General features: G+C 53.9%; 1 protein-coding gene across 4 annotated transcripts; it reads right to left on the bottom strand.

Moving 5' to 3' along the window:
- Nucleotides 1-1,444: 1,444 nt before the first annotated feature.
- Nucleotides 1,445-21,088, bottom strand: Tspan4 (tetraspanin 4). 4 transcript variants are annotated; one of them, XM_075972791.1, is made up of 8 exons: nucleotides 20,871-21,088; nucleotides 11,908-11,987; nucleotides 4,888-5,079; nucleotides 3,751-3,825; nucleotides 2,995-3,096; nucleotides 2,763-2,894; nucleotides 2,608-2,691; nucleotides 1,445-1,977 (listed from the first exon to the last, which is right to left on the bottom strand). In XM_075972791.1, exons 2-8 carry the CDS (start codon nucleotides 11,968-11,970, stop codon nucleotides 1,909-1,911), a joined length of 717 nt encoding a protein of 238 aa, XP_075828906.1. In that variant the 5' UTR covers nucleotides 11,971-11,987; nucleotides 20,871-21,088; the 3' UTR covers nucleotides 1,445-1,908. The 4 variants fall into 4 exon arrangements, with proteins under 4 accessions (XP_075828906.1, XP_075828905.1, XP_075828904.1 ...); XM_075972790.1 differs by lacking the exon at nucleotides 20,871-21,088 and adding an exon at nucleotides 19,963-20,069; XM_075972789.1 differs by lacking the exon at nucleotides 20,871-21,088 and adding an exon at nucleotides 18,970-18,990.
- Nucleotides 21,089-21,108: the final 20 nt, after the last annotated feature.

Raw genomic sequence — 21,108 nt, 5'->3', positions numbered from 1 at the left:
GGGACTGGCTGGCCCTGGCTCTCTCCAGCCTTGACTCTGAGGGTGTAGTAGATGGGAATATCTGAATATAAGGAGTGAGCGACAGCCGGGCACGGTGGCACACACCTTTAATCCCAGTAGTCGGGAAGCAGATGCAGGCGGGTCTCTGTGAGTTTGAGAACAACCTAGTCTACAAAAACAAAGTGAGTGGCATGGAGCTTACCTGGTTGCGGGCAGAGTACTGGAGAAGTAACAACAGCAGGCTGGCTGGGGCACAGCCTGCGGTGAGCAGATGGAGTGACCAAGGTGGTACAGGGACAAGGCAGTAGAGGTCAGAGTGCCACAGGCAAGGGTCCTGATTGGAATGGGGTGACGATATCAATGACAGGAGTAGATGGGAACTTGGGTGAGTTCTCTAGGGCTACAGAAAAGTGGGCAGCCCAGTTCGCTTCTCGGTTTCTTTTTCCTCATTGGTGCTGAAGATTGACCCCAGAGCCATCCAGGGGCAACCCCCCTAAGCAGTAAATTCAGGTTCTGGGTTTGGGTCAGCAAAGTTGGGGTGCACAGAGGTGCTGTTCAAGAACTGACCGACTGGTGGATAGAAATTCAGTCAGTAAGGGTAAAGCACTGTGGGCTGTTAGTGGCTATGGTGGTCTGGTGACCATGAGCCATCTCTGAGAGCTGCTCAGCTTGGGGATGGAAAGGAGGAGGGGATGGGAAGGGCATCCTGGGACCTGAGGGAAGCTCAAGAGGGCCAAGGCTTTGAGCAGAGTCAGCACACCATGTATTCTGAATGCAGCTTCCTCTGTTTAGCAACCTATAAGTAAAAGGGCCTTTTGCTAATTTAGCAGCTTGTCTGGAGCAGCTGACTCCATAGTAATTCTGAGATTCTTCAGGTCCTATGGCTTCTACTAGAGAGAGGACAGTGGGAAGCAAGGATTCAGCCCAGAGCCAGAGAATGGGAAGGGTAGCAGCAACCCCACAGATAGCTGGTGAGATTCTCTCCAGTGCACGTCACTCTCAGGTGTGCGAGTCACAAGGATGACCGCTAATGAGAACTGTGTCGCAGAGTAGGCCTCTCAGACAGCAGGATGTAGGGACTGGGAGTCAGGTGCCTCACAGCTCCTGAGGGCCCTAGGAGGAGGTCACCTAAACACCCAGGGTACTAGCCCTACAGCTAGAGGCCCTCACCTAGGGTTCTTCTTTACCCCCTGGTTAAGAAGACACAACTTTGATGCTTTAACTCTGGCAAGGCTTGTGTCACCTAGAGGTGCTGTTTGCAGTCTGTCTGCACAATCCAAGGGCAGAGTTCCTAGGACAGAGATACAAGAGTGTCTGTGATATCCCAGGAGAGACAGGAATGGACAGAGGCCATCTCTTCCCCCAATCTGCAGTGGGTCAGCAGTGCTCCCAACTCTGCTGACCCTTGGCTAATGAAAGAACTTCCTCAGTTGGAGGCTGTGGCTGTACAATTTTTGTGTGTCCAGCTAGACACAGGGGCTACTCATACTTTATTAAGATGCACCTGGTCCGGCGCCACCATCATGGAATGTGAATCAATGGAACCTGGCCCTGCCTGGAGCACCAGGACCATTGTGGGCCTTGAGCAGACTGGGCCTGCCCCCAACCTGGCATCCATGCAAGGCTGGGGACCCTATCCTGTGCGAATACTGGAAGATATATGGATATAAAAAGTCAAAGTTCCCTGGGCTCTTAGCCCTGGGTGCCATGCATGGCACCAACACTATAATCTGGTGACTGCAGCCACCCAAGCAGAGGCCCCGTTGGGTGCAGGGGTGGATCCTGGGTGCTTTGGCCTCAAGCTCTTCCCCCTGTGTTCAGCAGAGCACCGAGTCCTGCATGGGAAGCGGGTTTGGACATCTCCCCCATGGGCGGGGTCCTTTGGCAGAGAAGCAGAGGCTGTGAGACCTATGCGCAGTAGGTATCCGCCTTTACCACCTGGCAGTACATGGTCATGGCGAAAGTGAGGCCCAGGATCTGTGGAGACAAGAGGTCACAGGCCTTTGCCCATAGGCAGAAGGGCCTGGGCTTCCTGGGTAGCCTGGTATTACCCCACTCCTGCAACTCATCCCCAGGGTAAGTTGTGGTTTGCACTTTAGGTCACACTCCTCTCCGACCTGGCCTGAGCCAGGCCATCTCCCTTACTGTACCACCTGTTCTAGCTGGAGCCAACTGGTATCTGTTTGCCAGATGAATTTTGGCTGCCCTGTAAGTCTGCCCCACTTAGCCTGGAGCATCACACTGCCAACTCTCAGCACTTCTGTGGATGGCTATGAACCCAGGAGGAGAGCAGGGCCTTGGAAGCAGTAGGGTCTCAAGTGCCACCCTCATTCTGCATTGGGAAGTCCTGTCACTCCCAACCAGTATGGCTGCCTGGCTGTGTTGACCCACTAGGTGACAGCAGACTCTGCACAGGCAGGGAGCACTGAGCAGCACTTAGTCCTTGAGAAACTAAAGGTCAGCTCCCCTAGTGAACTTCCTCCAAGGCACCGGCTTCTTACAGTCTGCACTGTTACCTCCCTGCCCAGGTCACAGGCTCCTGAGGGTAAATCCTCTGCCATTGTGCTCCCTGGTCAAGATTCCCAGGCCCTGCCCTGCCCTGCTCACCTGCACCAGCGCCGTGCACAGTCCAAAGATGCCCACAGCTAGCAGGTTCTCCTGGAGCCAGGCCTTCACTGTCTCATAACAGGGCTGCAGAAGAGCCAGGATCAGCTGGGGAAACCCCACCTCTGCAGCCACCCAAAAGAGGGAAAAGCCCTTACCGATTTCCACCAGGTACCAGGTGCATGTAACCCACAGCTGTCACTGAACTCCAGACAGCAGGAGTCAGGCACACGAGTGGCGTTGTATACCTCAAACCAATCAGTGTAATTGGAGACTCCACAGCAACGGAACTAGGAGCAGGAGGAAAGCAAAGGGCTGGTGGGGAGGCAGCCACAACACCCACCCCCGCTAGCCTGTCCCGCCATACCAAGAAGGCTGCCCAAGCCTCACATCAGTCTGGATGATGCTCCAGGCGTTGGTGAGGCCCACGTTGCCCTGTGTGCCATACAGATGCAGGCCCTTCTTCAGGTCTTCTTGGGCATAACTGTCGATCTGTTAACAGGCCACCAGTGAATACCCTCCACGACAGACACCATCCCTCAGCAATACCACATGCCCCTCCCTTGCCTGTTTCCTGGGACTACCCACTACCCTACCACCTGATCACACCCAGGTTCTTGTCCTCCCAGAACTACAAGGGCCCTAGTTCAGGCCTTTGTCCTCTCATCTCTGTAGGCTTCCTCTTGTTGGCTAAGGGAGGACTACAGTCTACTTGCTAGTACAAGCAGGCGTGTCTGCTCTACCGCTGAGGGGATGGGCATCATTCCTAGGTCTTCAGTAAAGGAGCTAGGGCACTGAAGAAGGCAACTCCCAGCCTGTACATGGAGCTTCCTGCAGTCCTTTACAGAAAGTCAGGGACACAGGAGCTTGGAACATAGTGCTAGCTATATATAACTCAAGATCCCAGATTTTCAGTAAACCCATTAAACAGACAGATAGGTAAGGGAAACAACACATGGCACACGTAAGCTGCAGTTGCAGGTTGGGGTGGCTGGAACAGTGTACACTTAGCAGCCTGCACTCACAAGAGGAGTGAAGAGTGCTGTTGTGCCACCCATACAACCAGAGCCACAGACAGATCCCTGGGTACTGTGTCTACACTGACTCTCCCAGCACCCCGTGTGCTGTCTATTCGCAGCAACATACCTTGTCACTGTAGGCAAAGAAGAGCACAGCAATGGTGGCTTCCAGCAGGAACACCAGCAGCAGCAGCACAAAGAACTGTAGAGAGGATGTCCTTAGTCACATCCTGCTCCTGGAGAGCCCCATGCATGATCTAAACATCCCCATGTGGGTATATGTCCCTGTTTCCCGGGCTCCTGGCCTGACACCTCTGTTTGGGTCTCCCTCTACATGCTCCCCTTCCCAGGACATGTTAGGCAAGTACTCTACTGCTGGGCTCCATTCCCAGTGGTGGCGCACGCCTTTAATCCCAGCACTTGGGAGGCAGAAGTAGGTGGATCTCTGTGAGTTCGAGCCCAGCCTGGTCTACAGGAGCTAGTTTCAGGACAGCTAGGGCTGTAACACAGAGAAACCCTGTCTCAAAAAACCAAAAAATAAAAATAAAAGAGATCCCAAGCATCACCTATCAGCAGCCTGTAAACATTCTGCAGTACCCCCTTTAGGGGCGGGAGAGGGAATAGATTGTCTCTACAAGAGACGGAGGCCCTGAGCAAAACCCTCCCCAGGTAGAGGAAAGGAACCATTCAAAGCCTCTGACACGGAGCTTCAGTCCACTGCCCTGCCGCTTGAGGCCTGTCAGGAACATTAATTGTAAGAGCCTCTAGGAGCCCTTTCCTAATTACCTGTGATTAACTTTATAAACTGTGGAGGAGGAAATAGCTTCCTTGCCATAAATATATTGCCAAGGCCAAATGGTGCTGTGAGATTTCCACAGAGGGTAGGGCCAGGGGCAAGTTGGGGTCACCACAAGGATGAGTCTCAGAACAGTCCGGTAAAGGCCACATGTGGGCACGCCTAAGTTCTTGGGTCTATGCCTTGTCCCTCCAAGCTGTGGTATGCTTTTTCTATGTGTGGTGCTGGGACTCAAACCTCATGCATATCATGCAAGCATTCTTCTAGACTAGTGCCCTCCCCCTTTAAACTTTATTTAAGACAGGGTCTTGCTCTGGACCCCAGACTAGCCTGGACCTCATGATTGTCCTGCCTCAGCCCCCGACCCCAGCTATAATGTATTCTCTTGAGCAACCCCTCTGGTGCTGGACAGGCCCCTGAAGTGAAGGTGATGGCACCGAGAGCCACAAAGGGGCCCAACACACTCACAGTGAGCAGTAGGCACTTGTTCTCCTTGAGGGCCCCAATGCAGCCCACGAAGCCGATGGCCATGACGAAGGTACCAGTGACGATGAGCAGATTGGCAGCCGACAAGGATGGGAATGAGGATGATAGGGTGGCAAAGTTTCCCTGTGTGGCAGCCAACCAGATGCCAACGCCCAGGACACCACAGCCACCCAGCTAGGACCGCGGCAATACAGAAAGAGAGAGAAAAGGGGTGAGGTGACTGGCGGGGCTCCACCCACAAGCTCAGGCCAACATTGCCAGCCTGGGAACCACTGGAAACATCTTAATTCCTGGGGCAGGGCACCACGCCTCAAGTCCCTTCCCTTCCCCGCAATGACAGTGGCCTGTGACAGAGTACACCTCCTCATACAGCCCCAGTGAGACTGTACCTCCAGATTCCCTGCACGATGCATCCACCGACCCAGTGTCTGGCCAGAAGGGACTGAATCTCCTTGGGCCCTCTGATCCTGCAACCTTCCTTCCCTACACCCTATAGAGGCCATGGCAGTTGAGCGGCCCACCCAGCCATGTGGCCCCCTTGCCCTGGGCTACTCATAACCCTGGCTCGGCACACTTCCCGCTCATAATCAAACTGCAGTAGCTCTCTGTACCAACCGGAGGGCCTCACCAGAGCACCCGCTACTGCCCAGACATCCACCCCTCTCCGAGCCTCCCGGAGCTTCATCAGTTTTTTCATTTTTATTTTGACACAGGATTTCTCTGTGCAATCCTAGCTGTCCTGGAACTCAGAGATCCACTTGCTTCTACCTCCCAAGTGCTGGGATTAAAGGTGCATTCCACCCACCGGACTCTTTTATCACTCATTTTTATAAAAATCCAAATAAGAGAAAGCAGGGAAGAAAGGCATATGGCGGCTGACTACAGAGGGCTCATCGTGGCATGGTGACAGGGACATCTAGTCTGCCTCAGGATAGGGGGCTGCCATGGTGGTAGGGGAGCTACAGCTCCACCACACCTGAGGCCTTGGAGAGGAGAGAAGATGTATTCCTAGAGGCTAGGGATGGACCACCAGCTGATGGGCTCTGGGAAAAGGCCTCGCAGCCCAACAAAGAACTGGACAGGGCATGGCACAGGAGCCCATGATGTGGGCTCTGACCCAAGGTTCTCAGTTCCAGGTAGCTCCTGGAGACACTACTATGGAGTCAGCAGGAAGCAAAGGGACCTGGGAAAGCTGGCCATATGGGAAGCTCTGCATCCAGGAGAAGGATCAGGAAACCTGCCTCGGGGGCGGGGGGATACATATGCCTTGGGTGACATCTCCTCACAGCCAGTCTACAGAGTTGCCTCCTTTATGGTTGGGACCTCTGCAGGACTGCCAGTGGTTGAGAGGTGGTGTTGTCTATGGTGTTGATCAAGTAAAGCAGCTGGATGGGCCAGACATCCCCATTCAACATGTGAGAAGTGTCCCTAATGGAGATCTTGCCATGTGATAGTCACTGAATCAATCACCCAACCACAAGGCACAATATCATTCCACAAACACACAAAGCTGAGAGATCTGGAAGGCTTCTCCAGGGCCATAGCAAACAAGGTCTCTCCTGTCTCCATGGGTTTGTCCCATAACCTTCATAAGGTCCCAAGCATCACGAAGTCTTCCAGGACCCAGTAATGTGTCTCACAGGTTATGGAAGGACCTCCAAGGCCCCACACTGCTAAGCAGAAGTTAATACCCTACCTGCTACCTTGGACTGGATCAGAATTACCAAGGCTATAAAGTTGTAAGAGCAGGACACCCCACGCTCACTCTACGTTGTACCTGCCCTAGAAGAGCTGCAAGTCAAAAGTAGCAAGAGGCCTCAAGAAACACCAACCCATAGCATAACACTGCCCCAGAGGAGCCATGACCCTTCATGAGGCTGAGCACTCATGACGGCAGGTCCTTGAGCAGGGGGGAGGGGAGATGCTGGTAAAAGGCAAGTGTCATTAAGACCCAAGCTGTCTGCACCATCCGCCTCTGCCTTCCAAAGACAGCAGACGGCTCGTGTCAGCAGGAAAGTGAGCTGCTGGAGTGCCCCTGCCCCACGGGACCGAGAAGGGCATAGGAAGGACACCGCTGTGCAAAGCAGCTGGCACCACTGGGGTGGGGGAGATACCCCATTCCAGGAGGCCAGGACGGGGCAATCTCCAAGAGTAGAATGGGAAGAACCCCGAACCCCACACCCAGAAGAGAAGCGTTCTCCTTCACTGACACGGTGAGACATGCTTCCCTCCACCCAGAGACAGCAGGAAAAATCTCCATTAACTACTACATAGCCTGTCACCCTCGCTGAGAAAAAGACAAACAGCAGCCCAGATGCCCCTCACTGCCACCCAGAGGTGTCACATGCCTTGTCACACATGAGCAGCACACGCAGAGCCACCAACATTTCATGGGCCACCCCTTTCACAGCCCGAGCCAATGCCACATGCAAGGGTGCACTAATGAAAACGTGCGTGTGCTAAGAGTACTGTACCTGTAATTTAAAAATGTTTTAGTGCACGCAGATTCTAAAACATTTTGGCAGGAAAATTACAGCTTCAAAGATCAAAAGAAAAAGGGCCTGTGAGACTCTCAGAAGATGAGAAAAGCAGGACTTAGGGCTGAGCCCTGGGGGCCTGGAGCAAGGTCTCTCCTGAATCAAAACTGGGGATGGAGCTAAAACCCCTATCCTGAATCTACAATGTTCCCCAGTTTCCTGAGCCCCACTTCTAAGGCAGACCACCTCCTATTGCTGGCTCACTCTTCTGCAGCTGTACCACCAGACTATAGAGGAGCCCTGGTGGGAGGCAAAGCCTACTCCCCACAGCAATCTAGAGAAGCTAGGGTCCTGAAGGGATAGTAGCTGGGAACAACACCCAGGGGCAGGACCTCCTGCCACCATGGTCCTGCATCCCAAGCACAGCCTATCTTGGCCACCTGCTAGGCACTCTATGATGCCTGTGGCAGTCCGAGAGGTGTAATGAGGTACCACCCAAACCTGTGCACAGCAGTTACCTTAGCCTCCAGCCCCTCGGATCAGCTTCAGGCTGAGTGCCACATGGCACTGGGTGCCCACCAAATGTGCCTGTCCAGATCCACAGAGGCGAGTGCTAACAAGACTCTGCCCACCACCCCTCCAGCCATACAACTCAATGTGGCAGATGGCCGGGCAGCTAGCCACATCTTTGGTGGAGGTGGAAGGGCTGGGCCCCCTGTATAAACCAAGGCTATGTCCAAAAGCCCCTCTCCTGCAGGCTGGCAGGAACCTTCCCCATCTTGGCTAGGACATTGGTTATCCCAGTGGGGTGAGTTTGTGTACTTAAAATTGAATGCACGCCTGGGGATGTACCTGAGTTAGTAGAGTGTTTGCCAAGTGTGTGCTGGGTTAGACACCCAGCACCACATAAACCATGTGTAGTAGCACACGCCAGTATTCCTGGCACTTTAAAGGTAGAAGCAGCAAGGTCAGGAGTTCAGTGTCATCATAAGTAAGGAAAGATTGGGCTAAGTGAGACAGACTGTCTCAAAATACTTTAAAAACATAACTTTGTTTCTTCCTACTCAGGACATTGCTGGAGCCACCAACATCCCAAAGCACAGACTAGTCTGTGACTTTCTGTATGGGCAGTTCCCTGCCACCCCCATCACAAATATAGGCTGTTACAGGAAGCAGAGAGGTCCCCCAGTCCCTGGTCCCAGTCCTGGTCCCCTCACCCACCAGACTAAAAGTGCCAGCGGCCAACACCAGGACCACTGTTCATCAGTTACCACCTCAGCTCATCATGGCAATAGACGACCAAGGGCCTAGCAAGGCATGTGCCCTGCAACTTGCTGCCAGTGTGGGGGCAGATCCCTGTGCCTGGCCGGACCTTCCTTGGGGACTGCATAAGGCAGGTACTGAGGCTGTAATGCTGACAGCCCAGGCAGAGCAGGGCCAGGGTGGGGCTCCAGTACCCTCCCTTAAGGAAAGGAAAGTGGAGCTTGACTCCTATGCCTCCTCCAGCTCAGGTCATTACAGGCCACCTGGGTGGGAGCTGGGAGACCCTGATCCACACACCTTTGTGTCACTTTGCATGATCAAAATGGAGAATCTGAAATGCCAAGAATACAGGATTTTCGCCAGGCAGTGGTGGCACACGCCTTTAATCCCAGCACTCGGGAGGCAGAGGCAGGCGAATCTCAGTGAATGCGAGGCCAGCCTGGTGTACAAGAGCTAGTTCCAGGACAGCTGGGGCTGTTACACAGAGAAACCCCGTCTCAAAAAAGCAAACAAACAAATACAGGATCTTCTTGGGTCACAGAGTGTCTGGGTAACAGGCATGACTCTAACCTCCATCTTGTCTGCCCAAACAGACACTGACCATACCATGCAGGGGACAGCTGTACCTTGTGCTAGACTAAGGACTGGGGAGGGTCACCTGCCTGGAAGCAGTACAGGAAGGGTCTCCGACTGGTCAGTGCATTATGGGAGGAGCCAACCACATGGCCAAGGCCTGGCCAGCAGCGTCTCTGGCACCTGGATACAGAAGAGCCATGGAAACGCCCTGGCCTTGCTGAGGAGCTCAGCCCCATTCAGACTAGTCCTTACACCACAGTAGCTGCCCAGGAAGGTGGATGGGTCCCTGAGCCCAGGGCAGGGGAGGGGAAGGCAAAGGAGAAAGGAGACAGGAAGAACCAGGCTTTACTGACTCCCTCCGATCCCCAGGGACCTCAACTTCCATTACAGGAAGAGCTTCGCTGGCAGAAGCCCAGCTTACAGTGCAGCCTCAGAGGCTTGAGACGGGGGTCCCAGGGGCTGCTCGCCAGCACCCAACACCACCTACCCACTCAACTGTGTTCAAGGGCCGTGTGCTCAGCCTACTTCCCGAGGCACCCCCAACCCCCAACCAACTAGTCCTTGCCCTGTGCGCACCTCAAATGCAGGTTAGCCAAGTGCTCAGTAGAGTTGAGCATCACTGCCCAGCGAGAGCCTATCTGCTGAAGGAGGGAATGGGCGTCTCAGGTCCCCACACAGGTCTAGGGGTCAGTGCAGCTCTGACCCTAGTTGCCTGGTTAATTGTTGGGAAACTGAGGCGGGACACATAGCAAAGGCTGGGGTCCTGTCTTCTGGTCATACACTTTAGGTGGCAAGTGGGAGTCAAAGCCTCTCTTGCAAGAGTCATCAGGGGCTCAGGTAGGGGGTGCCCTGGCCCTCCCACCCACAGCCTGTTACCAGCAGGAGGGGGATTGAGTTCACAGATACCAGGGACAATGTGGACTGACATCATACTGACCAGGCCAGATGGACGGACTCTCACACTTGCTAGCCCAGATGGACTCTGCCAAGCCCAGCACAGGTATGTCTAGGCAAAGCCATGCTGTTCACAGCACCTTCGCGTGGTTGTCTCTAACCCCTCACTGGGAAGCAAGCTGGAGGGAAAAGCCATGATGGTGCTGAAGCATGCACGCCTGTCTGCCAGGCTGAAGGTACATGTGGGTAAGAGGAGGGAACTGGGTTTCTCAGCACAGGAATTGTGCCGGGAAGGGTTCTGATCGTTTCTTTTGCTGGTAGAGGATGTTATCCCCTGGTCAGTGGAATGTGCCTGCTCAGTAGCAGCCTCAGCCTCCCCAAACCAACACTACCCCACTGTTACCCAGCCCAACACTCTTGCTTCCTAACCCTCCTTCTGCACCTCCGCTGCCTACTGCCATCATAGGGACCTACAGCTGTCAGGTCTGGTCACAGTGCTACACCCATCCACTTGTCACTTTGTCATCTGCAGTTCTTGAGCCTTGTCCACCTGTCATACTGTTGCCTACAGTCACCCCCTCCCCATTGTCACAGTGTCAGAGATACCCTGGTGCCCACTGAAGTCCCTCAAACAGAAGCATTGCCCTTATACAGGCTGCTTACAGCTTCAGCCCACACCTACTGCTCATACCCACCTGCTACGTGAGTACTCCTAGACCTGGCCCATCCCTTAGGAGCCTCTGGCAGAGACCTCTTGATGGGGCTGGGGGAAGATGGGATAGGTGGGGCAGCAACCTCCCTGGACTATTGCCCATAGGCAGCCCAGAGTCCCAGCAAATCCCAGCTCCATAAGAAAAGGGAGGTCAGGAAGGTGGACCTAGGTGTCTGCACATTTGACTTGAACTGGACTGCACGCAAATGAGCAGCAAGTGGAGATCCCAGTGATGCCCCCTATCCTCCCACTCCCACACTCCCTCGCTCCCAACCACACCCCTCAACCTCAGTCACACCCACTCTCAGAAAGTTGGCTCAGAAACCAAGGTAGAATATGGAATGACCTTGGGTACCATTCTCCAAGCTTCCTAGCTAGTAAGTGAAGCACCAGGCTATGCCCAGGTAATAAAGGGTCACCTCTAATCAAATCCAGCATCCTCCGCTCAGGCTCCAGGCTCAGCCAAGTCCCAATACCAGGTGGTAATCAGATGTGACACTGTGGAGTAGGGGGTGAGGGTATGCAAACTGTCCTTTATCCAGACTGGAGGGGGTCATCTCCTGCTCTACCATAATGCAAGCCCCAACTGAACGTTACCCAGTGTCTGAGCAACCTCAGCATACCCCAGCAAAAGTTGGAGTCTCTGCTGAGGTGGCAGGGAGCCAGATGTCACCCATGTCCGTGAAGAGTCCGTGGCCAGTGTCTGTGATACGTTCCTAGACCCTAATCGGTCGGGCAGTACACATACCCTTGATCTTCTGGATCCAGGGGGACCAGTTGGGGACCAGGACCTGGTGGGTCAATCTCCCAGAGGGGCACTGTGTGAAAGGGGCGAGGGAAGGACGTAGGCTAAAGAGGAAAGACCGGGAGGAGGCTGAGGAAGGCACCCATGGCTCAGTGGCACAGAAGCGGTGATCAGTTCTACGCCTGGAGTCCAGGAGAGGCAAGGCTGGGTACCAGCCGGTCCTGTGAGCACGTGCGCACACACCCTGTCTCCACAGCAGAGGAGAAGAGAGGAAAGGGCTTCTGGCATCCACTGGTAAAGCAGCGAACCCCGGTCCTTCAGACCCCCGCACTCACCCAGAAGAGTAGGTTGAAGGCGAACATGAGGTACTTGACGCCCTGGAGGCAGCCGCGCGCCATGCTGCAGCGCTTCAGCTCTAGAAGGAAGATGAAGGAGAGGTCTAGGTAGAAGACCACATACTTGTTGCCCTTGGGAGTAGTATAGCGCGCCTGGGCCGCCTTGGGGCCGGGGTTCGTGTGCAGGCCGAAGAAGCCGCCGCCCGCATCCCCGGCGTCCCCGGCGCCCGCGCGCCCGTACAAGCTGCTGCAGCGCCTAAAGGGGCCCCCGCGCGCGAAGCCCGGCTCCTTGCTCTCCGGAGAAGGGCTGCGCCGGTATGTGGACTCATCAGTGCTGGAACGGCGCATCGCGCTGGGGAGCCTAGGCCCCCGCCGCCAGGCTCACTGGCTGCGGCCGTTGTCAGCGATCCGCGCCCGCTGCCCCCGGACACCCCATCCGCACCACACCGGCGGGCTCCCACCCCTCCCGGGTCCGCGGTAGCAGCGGGCGCGCAGCTTGGCTCCCACCCCTCGGCCAGACACCTGCGGGCCGGCCCGCTGCGCCCCGAGCGCACCCGGCCAATCCAGCGCGGCCCCGCCCCTCGAGGACCCCGCCCCACCGGCCAATCGCAGCGACCCCGAGCTCCCTCCTCCTTGTCACCCTCCCGGGGTCTCCGAGGAAGATGCAGCTGAAGGACAGGGGAGCGTTTGAGGAGGCTGGGCCGGGAATGAGATCGCAGCAGTTCTCGGCCCCGAACCTACACCCCAGACCACCCCCAACAGGCCCGCCGCCCATTCTGCAGCAGTTCTTCAACCATAAGAAGGATTTGAAAAGCCCCGAGCAAATCAAGAGGTGACCCAATTGCTGTTGGTGGCAATTGGGCGGCTCTAGCTTTCAAGCGCCTTAGGGAGCCCGTGGTGCCTGGGAGGGTGCGGTGTCCGTGAGATTTCCTAACTTAAAAAGAGAATTCAAGAACCAAAGTAGCAGAGGAGAGACGCCAAAGAACCCCAGACGGCCCCCTGCTGGCCCAGAGTGCTCACTGAATCAGCTCAGCCTCTGGTCCAGCCCATTCTCCTAGGGGTAGTGGGAGCAAAGCCAGATTCCATCGGAACCATGTGCCATTCTGAGAGTCCCACTGGTGCCTAACTGCATAACCAGGGACCTGGCGTCTCACTCTGACCCGCTCAGGGAGAATCAGCCCATGACTAATTAACACCATCCCAGGCAGACAAGCACATGGTAACTGGCACCATTGCCCCTTGCAGGTGTGCCCAGATACACACTAGCCCATCAAAGATGGAGAGATGATGGCCCCTTGCTGGGTCCCATCCTCCAATCTCTGAGCTTCAACCCAACCAAAGGATGCAGATCATAAGAGCCCCAAAGTGTGGGCCAGGTACTAAACATGGGGCCAAGGTTCCCCATCTCATCTGCAGCCCAGAGGACAGGAGCGAAAGCAGAACAAGGAAACCTTTTTGCTGAAGGTCTCTGAGTGAGGAAAAAGAAGAGGGAACGGGAAGAATGAGGAAAAGAGAAAAACAAAGGATGTCCATGGGCAGCTCTTAAAGGGGCTGCGTCTTAGTGGAAACCCCAGGTGCCTAAGTAAGGTCTGCAGTTCCCAGCCCAGCACTTAGGCTCACTGCACCAGCCTACTGCTGCCCCCGAGAGGCCACAATGGGGAACTGCAACCCCGGCCCGCAAGGCTGCATGCTCAGGGTCCCAGTTCTTGGGATGTGTGAGTCCAGGGGAGCCCCCAGAATGCCGGATGTGTGCCTGGAAGTGCCTGCTCAACCTGGGGTTTACCTCAGCCCTCTACCTTTCAATTCCTCTTAAGTTTTCTTTGGTGTCTGAACCCCTGGAAAGGGACCACACCCACAGACCACCAGAGACCACACACAGCCTGCAGGCTCTGCCTAGAGAGCAGGAGGCAGCTGGTGACTCCTAAAAACCCTTGTGGCCCCTGGCCCCTGGCCCTCTTCCCTTGGCTTCTTGATTCAGTCAGATACACACCAGTCGGGGTTGGGGGGGGTGCCTATATAATGGTATATTATACATGTAAGAGGCCATGCACACACACACGCACACACACACACACACACACACACGCACACACACACACACACACACATACACACACACACACACACACGCACGCACACACACACACACACACGCGCACACACACACACGCACACACACACACACACACAAGTATCTAGACACCAGTGGAGAGTGTTGGAGCCACAGGGGCCAGGAAAGATCCAAAACTGACCAGAAAAAGCTATACCCCCACCTCTGACCAAACCATCATCCATCCTGACATCACCCAAATGGGATTAGTGACCAGACCACTCCTCTGGAGGAAAGCCTGAAGCCCTGGGTCAGATATACAGCTGAGCTCCAGCAGTCTATAAATAAGCTGACTGTCTACTTGGTCATCTTTATCCCCTGGATCTGGGGCTGGCGTTGCAATTCCCCATGGTACACCATGGGAGCATCAGCTAGGGCCGTGAGGAGAGAAGGAGGCAGAACTGCAGCCAGAAGGATATAAGCAAGAGAATCCAGGTGCAGCCATCCTGGACCCCAGTTCTCTTCCCCCAGGGGTAGCTGTGCTGATTAGTTTTTTGTCAGCTTGACACAAGCTAAAGTTACCTGAGAAGTGGGAACCTCTACAGAGAAAATGCCTCCATCAGATTGGCCTTTAAACTGGGTATGGTGGCTCATGCCTTTAATCCCAACACTCAGGAGGCAGAGGCAGAGGTATTTTAGTAAATTCAAGGCCAATCTGGTCTACACAGCAAGCTCCAGGACAGCTAGGGATACATAGAGAGACCTTACTTATTTCAAAACTAAAAAAGCTGGACGATGGCAGCATGTGCCTTTAATCCCAACACTTGGGAGGCAGAGGCTGGCGAATCTCTGTGAGTTCGAGGCCAGCCTGGTCTTCAAGAGCTAGTTCCAGAAAGATTCAACGCAATGCCCAGAAAAATTCCTCAAAGACCTCTAAAGAACGGTACTCAACTTCATATGGAAAAGCAAAACAAAAAACAAAAAAAACCCCAGGATAGCCAAAACAATCCTGTACAATAAAGAACTTCTGGAGGTATCACAATCCCTGACTTCAAACTCTACTACAGAGCTACAGTACTGAAAACAGCCTGGTATTGGCATAAGAACAGACAGGACCAATGGAACCAAATAGAAGACCCGGATATCAATCCACACATCTTCAAACACCTGATCTTTGATAAAGAAGCAAAAAATACCAAATGGAAAAAAGAAAGCATATTTAACAAGTGGTGCTGGCATAACTGGATATCAACATGTAGAAGAATGAAAATAGACCCATATCTATCACCATGCAAAAAACTCAAGTCCAAATGAATCAAAGACCTCAACATAAACCCAGCCACACTGAACCTTATAGAAGAGAAAGTGGGAAGTACACTTGAACGCACTGGTACAGGGAACCACTTCGTAAATAGAATCCCAGCAGCACAGACACTGAGACAAACAATTAATAAACAGGACCTCCTGAAACTGAAAAGCTTCTGTAAAGCAAAGAACACGGTCAACAAGACAAAACAACAGCCTACAGAATGGGAAAAGATCTTCACTAACCCCACATCAGACAGAGGTCTGATCTCCAAAATATACAAAGAACTCAAGAAATTGGACACCAAAAGAATACAAAATCCAATAAAAAAATGGAATACAGACCTAAACAGAGAACTCTCAACAGAGGAATCTAAAATGACTGAAAGACACTTAAGGAAATGTTCAACATCCTTAGTCATCAGAGAAATGCAAATCAAAACAACTCTGAGATTCCATCTTCCACCTGAAAGAATGGCCAAGATTAAAAACACTAATGACAACTTATGCTGGAGAGGTTGTGGGGTAAAGGAAACACTTCTGCATTGCTGGTGGTACTGTAAGCTGGTACAACCGCTTTGGATGTCAGTGTGGCGATTTCTCAGAAAATTAGGAAACAACCTTCCTCATGACCCAGTAATACCACTTTTGGGTATATGTCCAAGGATGCTCAATCGTGTCACAAGGACATGTGCTCAGCTATGTTCATAGCAGCTTTGTTTGTCGTAGCCAGAACCTGGAAACAACCTAAATGCCCCTTGACCAAAGAATGGATAAGGAAAATATGGTACAGCCGGGCGGTGGTGGCACACGCCTTCAATCCCAGCACTCAGGAGGCAGAGGCAGGTGGATCTCTGTGAGTTCGAGACCAGCCTGGTCTACAAGAGCTAGATCCAGGACAGGCTCCTAAGCTACAGAGAAACCCTGTCTCAAAAAAAAAAAAGATACATTTACACAGTGGAGTACTACACAGCAGAAAAAAATAATGACATTTTGAATTTTGCATGAAAATGGATGGAGCTAGAAAACATTATTTTGAGTGAGGTAACCCAGACACAGAAAAACAATTATCACATGTACTTACCCATAGGTGGTTTTTAAACATAAAGCAAAGAAAGCCAGCCTACAAACCACAATCCCAGAGAACTTAGACAACAATGAGGACACTAAGAGAGACTTACATAGATATAATCTACATGGAAGTAGAAAGTAGAAAAAGACAAGATCTCCTGAGTAAATTGGGAGCATGGGGACCTTGGGGGAGGATTGAAGAGGGGAGGGGAGAGGCAGGGAGGGGAACAGAGAAAAAATGTAGAGCTCAATAAATATCAATTAAAAAAAAAGAGCTAGTTCCAGGACAGCCAGTGCTGTTAGTTACACAGAGAAACCCTGTCTCACACAAAACAAAACACTAGCTCTTAATTGAGAACCTAGGTTCAATTCCGAACACCCTCATAACAGCTTACAATCCTCTATAACTCCAATTCCAGAGGATCTGATGCCCTCTTCTGGCCCCTGTGGGCACCAGGCACTCACGTGGTATACAGGTATACATGCAGACACACACCTATATACATAAAATCTTCTGTAGGGCATTTTCTTGATTAATAATGAAGGTGAAAGGACCCAGTCCCCTTGTGGGTGGTGTTACCCTAAGCAGATGGTTCTGGGGTGTATAAGAAAGCAAACTGTGAGTTTGAGGCCAGCTTGGTCTACAGAGCAAATTCTGGGGCTGTTACACAGAGAAACTCTGTCTCAAAAAACAAAACAACAGGGCTGGGGAGATGGCTCAGAGGTTAAGAGCATTGCCTGCTCTTCCAAAGGTCCTGAGTTCAATTCCCAGCAACCACATGGTGGCTCACAACCATCTATGATGGGGTCTGGTGCCCTCTTCTGCCCTGCAGGCATACATAGAGACAGAATATTGTATACATAATAAGTAAATAAATATTAAAAAAACAAAAAACTCAAAACAACAAAAACAAAAACAAACAAAGAAAACAGCAAGCTAGGTGAGCCATGAAGAGCAAGTCAATAAGCGTCATCCCTCCTTGGTCTCTCTTGGTCTCTCTCTCCCAGCACTCAGGAGGCAGAGGCAGGCAGACCTTTGTGAGTTTGAGGCCAGCATAGTCTACAGAATGAGTTCCAGGACAACCAGGGCTACATAGAGAAACGCTGTCTCGAGAAACCAAAAGAGAAGAAAGAGGAAGAGAGAGAAGAAAGTAACTAGCACAGCCAAAGGGGATAAGAAGGGCTCCCCAAGAGGTGCCAAAAGTTCTCGGGACAAAGGAGAGCCATTCTGGTTTCTGCAGTGAGCCCAGCATTTGCACACTGTCCTCTGAACCATGTGCCACTCTCCTGTTTAGAAGGCCCTGTCTATAAAACCCACATGAGCAGGGTTCATGAAGTCTAGCAGACTTCAGGACAGTCACATGAGGTCCATTTCTACTGCCAAGTATAAAATTCCCAGGGCGTGGTGTGCAGGCTGATCAATAACAGCAGAAGGGCCAAAGCAAGGCCACCCCATCTGAACCAGGAGGGGGTGCCTTTCTCAACACCCTGGCCCAACGCCCAACCACAGTGATCTGGACATAGGGGCCACCTGCCAGCAAGGCTCCCGGCTAAGGCCATTCTCAGTCATGAGTGGGTGCAGATGGGAAGCCTGGGATAGGCCAAGGAAACCACGGACACCCACATAACCAGACCAGGTTCCTACTCAGAAAGAGACCTGCCCAAATTCTGGACAAAGTTTGACCATGGCTGCCTGGGGCTAGTAGTTGCCAGCAAGCAAAGCAAACCACCTTTGACCTCTCAGGAGGGTAGAGGCATGAAGTGGCTCAGCAGCTTGTTTAGGCCCCCAAGTAACCAACCCCTCCAAGCCCAGCTAGCTCAGGAAGGAGAGCTCGCCCCCGCTACCCCCCACTCCCTTCCCTGCCCTAGGCTGAGAGGCTCTACAGCTTCTTTGATGAGGCAGGGAGAGTTGTGCCAATCCAAACAGGCTGTGGTGTCTGCCTTCCTGCTGTGGCTTCAGGCCCTGCAGGGCCTCTGTGCCTGCCCTAGACCCCCACCCTGGGCAGGAGCACCAAGAATTCCTGGTCCAGCAGGCTGACAACTCCCACCAAGAAGCAAGGACTGAGGGCCACACACAGCCTAACAAGAGCTCCTGGACACCTCCAGCCTCCCACCTCTTCAGGGGCAGAGCCAGGGCTGGGGGTGCAGATCTCTCTGGTGCAGCCAGTAAAAGGGTTCAGTCTTCCTCCCTGGGCTCTCTGGCCACCACAAACAGCACCGTTCCTGAACTTTCTGCCCTACCCCCTCAGGTATTTCTCTGTTAGAGCTCCTGTGGCAGTGGAAATAGAAGGGACCTAATTGAAACCCAGAGGATGCTTATGATGCGATAAAGCACACCTGCCCCCAAGCATTGAGACGGCTCAGGTGTGGGTCCCAAGTACCCCAGCCTCGACAGCCCAAAAGGATCTTAGGTTGGTCACTTCAGTTTCAAGCCACAGGCTCCGAGAGCTATTTAGACAGCTTGTAGAGGACACATTCAGTGTGTGTGCCGCAGCTACGGCCTGGGAGTGAGGTATGAGAGGGTGTGTGCTCACACACCATACCCTAAGGGTGACGAACAAGAGCAAGCCAGAAGACACTAGTTCCTGAGGAGAAGTCCCTTCTGCCCACTTCCCCCAGTTCATGGTCAGCCTTACGTGGAGGAACTGAGACCCTCCTCGTGCGTGCTTCTGGTCCCACCAGAACTTCACAAATGGAGAAACTGAGGTTGTGATCTAGGTCCAGGCAGTAAAGGCAGCTGGAAGCCAGCCCCGTGCTTCGGACCACACAGTACGGCACCCTCTTTTGGCTGAGCACCCTCTTTTGGCTGGCCATTTGCAGGGCAACACCCAGGGTGGGAGGGACTGGGCAGCCAAAACTTCAATCATGGGTTTCCTCCTTGTCCCCTGCCCTGAAGTGACCCCTCCTCTGGCAGGAACTGTGGCAGATGGGTTAGAAACTGCGTGTGAGCGAGCACATCTCGCTCGATGTGCCCTCTTGCCCTACAGAAGCAGGCACCCATTCTCACGCAGGTACTGCCAGTCCAAAGACCAGTCAGGCGGTTTGCATTGGTGAACGCTAGCCCAGCTGGCAGGTACAAGTGACCCCCATCTGTCTCCCAGCACAGTATCAGATGGGAACTCCACAACGCTCAGGAAAAGGTAGCGGTAGAAGCTGAGCCTGGGATCCTGGCCAGGGCTCTGGAGAGACGTGACCCACAGCACCCCCCACCCCTTTCTGTCACCCCCCCACACACACACCCCTCAGGGGTAATAAGCAAAAGGCTGGGCAGATAAAGCAACAGCCTGGAGTTCTCTAGCCTGGGTCATTTCTGGGAATCCAGGGAGCTGGAGCGGGAACTAGGGAAGGAGAAAATGCCACCACCCACAACAGGCACTGGAAGCTAGTGGGCTTTACACACACACACACACACACACACACACACACACACACACACACACACACACACACGAGGAATTCTAGGAATGTCAGCTTGGCACAGGCTTCCCTCTCCAACTCTCCCTAAGTAAACAAGTCTTCCAGGGGCAGGACCGAACTGGGCCCCTCCTTCAAGAAGTCTTTGGCCTCCACCCCATCCTTAGGGCCCACCCTACAGACCATCTCCTAACCCACTCCCCTGCCACCTTCACCTCTGGCCGCGGGCAGTCTTCAGTTCTGATCCTGAGCCTGATCCCCGTGACTCACAGGCCCCCACTGCCCCTCTGGCCAGGGCAGGATGTTGGGGGAGGGGACTGGACCGGACCGGGAAGTCGCCTAGCTCGTGGCTCTGCACGTGGCTTCATGGGGGATGTCAAACGTCAAACGTTGCTAGAGGGACTGTCCAGGGTGACAGTGGAAGCATAGCCACCAAGTTGGGCAGTGGCTCTGACCAGCTACACTCAAGACCCAGGAGACCCTTCTTGACCTCCCCTGCAATGAAGGAGAGCACAGCTTTTGTTCCCTCAGGGGAACTAGAGGTGTCACTCTAACGAGACCCCAAAGTTCCCAAGCTCCACGGACCTTTCCAGCTTCTCACTGCGTCCATTCCCTTAAGTCCTTACTTTGGTCAACTCCAGGTGAGGCAGACCTGTGGCCCCTAGCGGTCCCCCGGGCAACCTCCACGTCCAAGCCAAGTTTCCCGGGAGAAAGAAGTTATAAAGCCTGCTCATTGGGTGCTCCTACACGACGCCTTCCCGGACCACCACCCTGATCCTCTCCGAGGGAAAAGCCTTTTCTATTCCCTTCTCAGGGAAGAAGTGGACTGCTGAGCGCGGGAGGACACCGTCGGGACCCGGGGCACCGTACGGCCGACGGTTCTGTAGCGGCGGAAGGAAGGGGACGCCCCAAGCTCCACAGCTCGGACTCTGGCTGGGCACCTCGGGTAAGGGCTCCAGACCGAGACCCCTCGGAGTCCGGGCCAGGAGGCGGGAAGACCGCCTTGGCCGTGCACTCTCAGCAGTCCGCGTCCTAGCCGCGCCACCACCACTTGTTGCCATTTCTTAGCTCGAGTCTGGATGCGGTCAGGCCGACGGGACCCCAGCCCGCGAACCCGCCGTACCTGCGCGCGCCGCAGCTCCGCGAAGCAGCTGTCAGTCAAGCAGACACGAGAAACGCGAACCGCCGGGGCCGCGGTCCTTTAGGCCTCGCTCGGACACCGTAGCGCCGGGATATACCACCACGGCGGGAGGGGGCTCCCGGGATGCTGCCGCGACACGCAGGCTCTAGGAGCCCCGGGTGGGGGCGAGCAGAGAACGCTGCCGCCGCAGGGTCGTCGCGGGAGTGGGGGCGGGGCCGCG

The sequence above is a fragment of the Microtus pennsylvanicus genome, chromosome 5 (genome assembly GCF_037038515.1).
Source record: "Microtus pennsylvanicus isolate mMicPen1 chromosome 5, mMicPen1.hap1, whole genome shotgun sequence".
NCBI classification, from domain to species: domain Eukaryota; kingdom Metazoa; phylum Chordata; class Mammalia; order Rodentia; family Cricetidae; genus Microtus; species Microtus pennsylvanicus.
The sequence above is the reverse complement of the archived record's forward strand: the minus strand, read 5'-3'. Positions and strand labels throughout refer to the sequence as shown.

Excerpts from the sequence above, each read along its gene's own strand:
- Tspan4 (XM_075972788.1), bottom strand. The coding sequence starts at position 12,255 with ATGCGCCGTTCCAGCACTGATGAGTCCACATACCGGCGCAGCCCTTCT. Across the intron at positions 5,080-11,907 it reads CCTTCAACCTACTCTTCTGG|CTGGGTGGCTGTGGTGTCCT; the intron begins GTGAGTGCGGGG and ends CCGCGGTCCTAG. Across the intron at positions 3,826-4,887 it reads ACAAGTGCCTACTGCTCACT|TTCTTTGTGCTGCTGCTGCT; the intron begins GTGAGTGTGTTG and ends TCCTCTCTACAG.